General features: G+C 59.9%; 1 protein-coding gene across 1 annotated transcript; it reads right to left on the bottom strand.

The window, feature by feature from the left end:
• Positions 1–1,593: 1,593 nt before the first annotated feature.
• On the bottom strand, positions 1,594–3,428 carry ARTN (artemin). The gene is made up of 3 exons (XM_087820847.1): positions 3,369–3,428; positions 2,557–2,695; positions 1,594–2,490 (listed from the first exon to the last, which is right to left on the bottom strand). The coding sequence occupies exons 1-3, from the start codon at positions 3,426–3,428 to the stop codon at positions 2,009–2,011; spliced, it is 681 nt and encodes a 226-aa protein (XP_087676973.1). The 3' UTR covers positions 1,594–2,008.
• Positions 3,429–6,525: the final 3,097 nt, after the last annotated feature.

Here is a 6,525-nt window from a genome sequence, read left to right as displayed (position 1 = left end):
TCCCCCTTTACCCTCAACCAGGGCCAGGGCCCAGGCCTTTATGAGGTATGTGCAAACTGTATGGCACTGTTACCATTTTCTTTGTTGGGGTTGGGGGTTGCAGGGGTATTTGGAGACTGAGGATCCTGAATCAGTTTGGTGGTAGACAGAGGGGCAAAGGGAGTGCTTGAGGGTAGCAAGAGAGCAACGAAGTTTGGGAAGCACCTAGAACTGGGGCAGTAAACAAAGAAGAGTGGAAGCACAGGTTTGTTTCTCCTCCTTGACCCAGAATGAACAGTCGTCAGAGAGCTCTTACCAGCTCCTCACTCTGGCCTGGGCAAAAGGGGCACCTGTGCCAAAGCAGGCAGGCACTTCAGCAGTTTGGAAGGAACTTTGGTTAGCAGAGTCAAATGCCTGAGGGACCCCACCCTGAACCTGTCTCACCTGTGGTGCTTGCATGCACCCCAGTTGCAGTTAATGCCTCTGTGCTCACAGCTGCCAAATCAACCTCCAGCCCAAACCTCCCTGCTCAGCTCCAGACCAGCATATCCTGCTGCCTCCTGACGGCCTCTCTGGATGTCCCATGGTTCTTCAGACTCAGCATCCTTTCCAAACACATGTCCCCATCTTATTTCCAAAGAGGAAAATCACATAGGACAAATTCACAGGACCCAGGACACAAGGTTTCATGGGACATGCAGAGAAGCTCAGAGGGATTCACTAACTTTTTGGAGATGACCCAGGGACAGTGTGAAAGGCCAGGGTCAGCACTAACTTCTTCCTTCCGGATGAAGGTGTGTAACTCTTAGCTTCTTGTCTTTTGTCATACTGTTTGCCAAATTAAATTTAAATAGCTATTTATGTAATTATTTAATGTCTGTCTTTCCTAGTTTAACCTGACGGGCAGGGATCATGTTCCCTTCACTTCTGTGTCCCTGATGCCTCCCCGGTATCTGACAAATAAGGTGTACTTAATAAATATTTGTTGAATGAATAAATGAATATTCTTGTTCACCACCCAAGATGCAGGTCCCTCTTGGGGCTCTCAGTCTTTTCCTGCATTCTTAGCCCTTCGATGCTCTGTGCTTCATCCCCCCAAACCAGCCTCCCGCTGGCCTTTTCAGATGTTCTCTTGTCCTGGGCTGCTTCATGCAATGTGGGTAGTGAGCTCCCCATGCTGGACCATCTGCAATTGGAGGCAGTGAATGCACCTGTCAGGGTGCCCTGAGGGTAGGGCACTGATCAATGACTGGGGTGGGGTAATGTGTGGTTTTCTATGTCATTACCCATTAAGCACGGCCCCCCAGGATGCCTGAGGTCACAAGGGGCTTTCTCTACCAGTAACCCAAAGCCCCTGGAGACTGTGCAAGGGGTTGGAAGCTGGCGTGCCAGGGCTAGTAAAGGAAGCTTTGCCACCCACTCTGTTCCATGGCCCCTATGTCCCAGAGCTGCGGGGTAGAGGAAGCAGGTGGAGATCCGGAGGGGGCCTGTGATTGCTGAGTCAGCCTGCAGTTGTGAGTGGGAAGGTGAGGGCATGATCTCCAGCCAGCTGCTTAAACCCATCCAGCTCCCACTGCCCAGGAAAGGATTTGACAAAACACAGAAGTAAATAAATAACTTAGAAGTAATAAATAGGGGTCCAGTTCCCAGGAGCGAATACAGGTCTGCTCCAGCAAGGCACTTCAGCAATGCGCCTGCAATGTGTCTCCTCCAGTTCCGCCCCCCAGGGCCTGGGCTGAGGCTTCCACCTCAGACGCTGCCGGCTGCTCCCGGAGAGGAGTCCCGGGTCTGCGGCCGGTCAGCGCCAGGCCTGTGAGAAGCGGGTCCTCAGGGCTCCGTAGCTGAGGTCTCCGGTGTCTGTAGCGCTGGGACTAGCAGGGTGAGGACTGTCCTCCCTCCGTCCCTCCAGGGCTGATGCCCATCACTCGCCCAGCTGAGGCCTAGTGATGTCCGTTCGTGGGTGAGGACCCCGGTCCCTTCCAGGCGGGAAGGTCGGTTACGGCGGCCACCTGCCAGTCCGTGGGGAGGCTCAGCCCAGGCAGCCGCAGGCAGTGGCCGAGAGCCGGTCCACGGTCCGCCAGGTGCTGTTGACATCCATGAAGGAGACGGCCTGGTAGCGCGTGGGCCGGCAGCAGGGCTGGCTGGCCGGCTGGGAGCCCGGGGGCGGCTGCAGGGCGCCCGAGCCCAGCAGGCGGGCCAGGCTGAGGTCGTGCTGCGAGCGCGCGCGGCCGCAAGAGCCGCTGCAGAAGCCGAAGCGCACCAGCTCGTCGGAGCTGAGGCCCAAGCCGAGCGCGTGCACCGGCACCAGCTGCGAGCGCAGGCTGCAGCCCCGCGCCCCCGCGGCCCGCGCGCGGCCGCCCCGGCTCCTGCGGCCGCCGCGGCCCCCGGCCCGTGCGGCGCGGCCCCCGCGGGAGGGCGCCGGCGAGGGCGCGGGCGGCGGGGGCGCCGGCCGGGGCGGCTGCGGGGGCGGCCGCCGGGCTCTTCCGCCGCAGGGACGCGACGCGCGCCCACCTAGAACAAGACGGAGTCAGTGGCGGGGTTCTGGGCCAGGCCCCCGCCCCCTGCCCTCTCACCTACCGGTTAGGTGGCCGGCGGGGGGCGCTGAGGCTGGCGCGGGGCCTTCGCGGGTGGCGGGGCTGCGGGGCGCCAGGCCCAGGGAGGCCTCAGCGACACCGCTCAGCAGGACCAGGGCGGCCAGGGTTGGCCACAGGGCAGGCTGCGCGGGGACACAGTGGAGCCTCAGGGAGGAAGACCCCCCCCCCCCGTGGTCTCAGGGAGGAAGACCCCCCTCCCCCCCGTGGTCTCAGGGAGGAAGACCCCCCTCCCCCCCGTGGTCTCAGGGAGGAAGACCCTCCTCCCCCCCCCCCGTGGTCTCAGGGAGGAAGACCCCCCCCCCGTGGTCCCAGGGAGGAAGACCCCCCCCCGTGGTCTTAGGGAGGAAGACCCCCCTCCCCCCCGTGGTCCCAGGGAGGAAGACCCCCCTCCCCCCCGTGGTCCCAGGGAGGAAGACCCCCCTCCCCCCCCCCCGTGGTCCCAGGGAGGAAGACCCCCCTCCCCCGTGGTCTCAGGGAGGAAGACCCCCCTCCCCCGTGGTCTCAGGGTGGAGGAAGCCCAGGAAGGGCTTGGAAAACAGAGACCAGAGAAGATGGGCCTCAAGATGAGTGGGGAGAGCCCTGGAAAAGCTTAGATTGGAGGATAATGGGTCTGCTGCCTAAGGGAGCCAGGAGGAGACATCGCCGAGGGCATCAGCCTTCCTCCACACTCCTGTTCCCTCCCCGACCATTTTCCTTTTCACTTCTGGCACCTGCCCAGGGCAAACGCTGGCCTTCCTCCCCAGCCAAGCCACCGTTCTTCAACACCAGGTGGGAGTCATCAGGAGAATCACTCACCTGCCACCTAGGCGGGGGCCAGCGGGGCAGCACAGAAGGACCTCCACGTCCAGGCTCCATCTCTGTCAATATCAGGATCTCCCATCAGCCTAGTTGCCTTGTCCCCCCACCCTCTTCTTGATGCAGCTTGGAACATTGAGAGGTGAGTTATCTTTGAGAAGGTCATCCCTCCACTTCAGTGTCTCCAGGTGAGGAACACGGGGTTTGGATAGGTAGACTCAACCCAGGAGAAGTAGCTGCATCAGGAACTTAACTATGCTTTGCACCTGTTCTCTCTCTCTTTTTACCTGTGTCCTTACAACTCCATGAGGTAAATGGTACATCCATTTTCCAAACGAGCTCAGAGCAGCTCAGCAGTTGTCTAAGATCGCAAGGCTAGGCCCACACAGCTGGGGGGAATGGAGTGTTCGGATGGAGCTGCCAGGACTAGCTGGAGAAGGGAGTAGCTGGACCCTGATGGTCCCACAGACAGCTTTCTCTCCAAGCCATACAGGAGGAAGCTGTGGCCTGAAGAATTAGGGTGCTTGCTGGTTGACCTGTTATCTGATGATAGTGAGGTTCAGGCCTCAACCTGTGCTGCCCACCCAATGCTGCTGAATCTTGTTCCTCTGTGATCTTTGAACCCAGAGCCACCTGAGTTCTCTCTTCTGATCACATGTCCTTCAAGAGCCAGCAGATGGTGGGGCCTGATGGGCCCTCTAAGAACATGGGGCCTGGGCCATGGCTCCCTATGACCACCAGGGGGCAGTGTCCGCCAAGCATGCAGACTCAAAGTGGGTGGGTTTTTCCCTACCCTCAGCCAGACTCAGGCCCGAGCACCTCCCAGGAGGGCCAGCCAGAGCTCCTCACTAGCCTGGTCTGAGAGCTGAGCTGCCCTGAGACCTGGTTCAGGTCTGTCCCCTTTCCACTTTTCTGTGGATCTGACAGCCTGGCCCCACTTCTAGAAGTTTCCTCCAAGAGCCATCCTTTCTCAGCCCAGCTGCCTTCCTGATCCCCACCAGATTTCCTGGGCCCACACTGGCTGGCACTCCCAAACACCCCTTGGGGCCCCACGAGCTGGCTTGCTGTTAGGTCCCAACTGTCACCTGCACCCTCAACTCTTAGCACACAGAATGTCTGCATACTTGTGGGTCAGACCTCCACAGGCCTTCCTGGTGTGGTCCATCTCAGGTCCAGGTGTATTCAATTAACTGAATAGGGGCACTGAGGGGCCAGGCCAGCGACTGTTCTCACTGGTCGAGGGAAAGTCTTCAGGACCCCCTGTGCTAGGGGGACCCCAGGAGCAAGTCTCTTGAGAGCAGCTAGGTCCTCTCTGGTGGTCTGGGGCCACATGGTCCTCCCCATCTGCCAGCGAGATACTCACCACGAGGGTCCTGCACTGTGCTCTTCTAGTCACCTTCCTTGGGGCCAGTGCTAGACTTTTCCCAGCAGCTCAAAAGGCTCATGCCCAGGGCTGTGCACCTGGCAGTGCCTCTTTTAGCCAAAAGCGTGGCCTTGGCAGCCAGTCTGCACCCTGTAGCAGCAGCAGGAGCCTCACATTACAGTGGGCCGGCAGGGCCAGCACAGTCCCCACAAGCGACCAGAGGGACTGAGGGGGCTGGGAGGGGCGAAGAGCTGCGCAGCGGGCCCAGGAGAGGGAGGATGTGAGAAAGTGGTGGGGGACTCTCCTGCCTGCTCCCTCTAACCCCAGGGCTGGGATGAGGGGTGGGCCAACAGGTCGGCTTACCTCGAGTGCAGGGCTCTGGGTCCGGGACACAGCAAGGGCTTGGGCCCGAGGGACCTGCTGCTGGTGGAGCCCGTGGGCCGTGTCTGGGGGCCGGGCCCAACTCCATCCCTCAGCAGCCTCATGCCTGCTGCAGACCGGTGTCAAATTCCAGCCCCGGCGTCACCGGATCCCGGGGTGGGGCCCAAGTGCCCCCGCCCCGCCCCACCTTTCAGAGTTCACCTGGTTGCTACACCGCTGGGATCCGGTCCCCCCCTGGCTCAGCGAAGTCCCCCAAGGTGAAGGGGAGGACGCTGGGGACTGGAAAACCCGGGACGCAGCGTGGAGAACTTGAGCAGAGGCGAGGCGAGGAAAGTGGGCGTTCAGTTTGTAGACACGCGAAGCTGGGAGTTGGGAGGCCGGGCTGAGGGCGGGAGAGGGAGGGGAGTTGGGCCACTGGCCCTCTGGTTTGCGCAGTCTCTGGGGTTCTGGCTGTCCACCCGGCAGACTGTTTTCTGGTCCACCTCTAGTTTCTTCTTAGCAGATGCATTGAACTCATTGGGTGGGCCAGGCACTGCATTGGGGCTTTCAAGGTCTGACCCTGCTCTAGCTTCCCTGCTGCCCCACTCCCTTGCTGCCTGGAGCTTGGAGTAGAGACACGCCTGTAGACTCCGCTGCTCACCCACACAGCTAGGCGTGGGTGCCCAGGGCTGAAGAAGGGGTCACGGAGGAGGGGGCAGTGCTCATGCTTGAGGAGGAGCTGGAGGGTAATATTTCAGAAGCTTAATTGTGGCTATTTGGCAGGTGGGGTGGAGGTTGGGTGAGTTACATGGATAGAGGTAAGGAAAGGGCAGATGCTGTGTCATACCAGGGAGTCTGGACTTTTTCCTAATGACACTGGGGACCACCGAAGGGTTTCTTTCAGGCAGGAAAATGGTGTAACAGATTTGTATTTCTCTGGCTGTAGTGGGGAGGACAGTTTGGAAAGGACAGGTGAAGTCAGGAGGCTGCTGGAGGAGTGGAGTGGGTAGCAGAGTGGTGGGGAGAGTTGGGGGCCACTTTACTAGGGTCCCTTTCAGGATCACAGCTTTTTGAGAACTGAGCTGGTGCCTGACTGGATGGGCTGAGGAGGTAGGGCAGACACTGGCATGCCTCTGCATGGGTGACCAGGTGGAGGGGATGCATTCTGGCAGGGGAGCTCCCTGGAGGAGGGGCAGGAGCTCATGAGTTCAGTGATGGACGTATCGAATAAGGAGGACCTGTGGATTACCCCAGTGGAAAAGTTCAGGATGCAACTGAATGTGAAGCCTGGAGTGAAGTGGGGAGAGCTGGGCTGGAGATGGCAATTTGGGAACTGTCAGCCAACTAACAGTTGGAAACCGTGGGTGGAAATGAAAGTGCTCAGGAATGTGTGTGGACCAGTTATGTCCTGGCTATGCACTGGAACCACCGGTG

The sequence above is a fragment of the Miniopterus natalensis genome, chromosome 9, assembly GCF_054644295.1.
Source record: "Miniopterus natalensis isolate mMinNat1 chromosome 9, mMinNat1.hap1, whole genome shotgun sequence".
NCBI classification, from domain to species: Eukaryota; Metazoa; Chordata; class Mammalia; order Chiroptera; family Miniopteridae; genus Miniopterus; species Miniopterus natalensis.
The sequence above is the reverse complement of the archived record's forward strand: the minus strand, read 5'-3'. Positions and strand labels throughout refer to the sequence as shown.

Bases quoted from the DNA above. Each gene is read 5' to 3' on its own strand.
- ARTN (XM_087820847.1), bottom strand. From the start codon at position 3,428: ATGGAGCCTGGACGTGGAGGTCCTTCTGTGCTGCCCCGCTGGCCCCCG. The intron at 2,696-3,368 runs GTGAGTGATTCT...GTCCCCGCGCAG, and splicing joins GGCCCCCGCCTAGGTGGCAG to CCTGCCCTGTGGCCAACCCT. The intron at 2,491-2,556 runs GTAGGTGAGAGG...GTCTTGTTCTAG, and splicing joins CCCCGCCGGCCACCTAACCG to GTGGGCGCGCGTCGCGTCCC.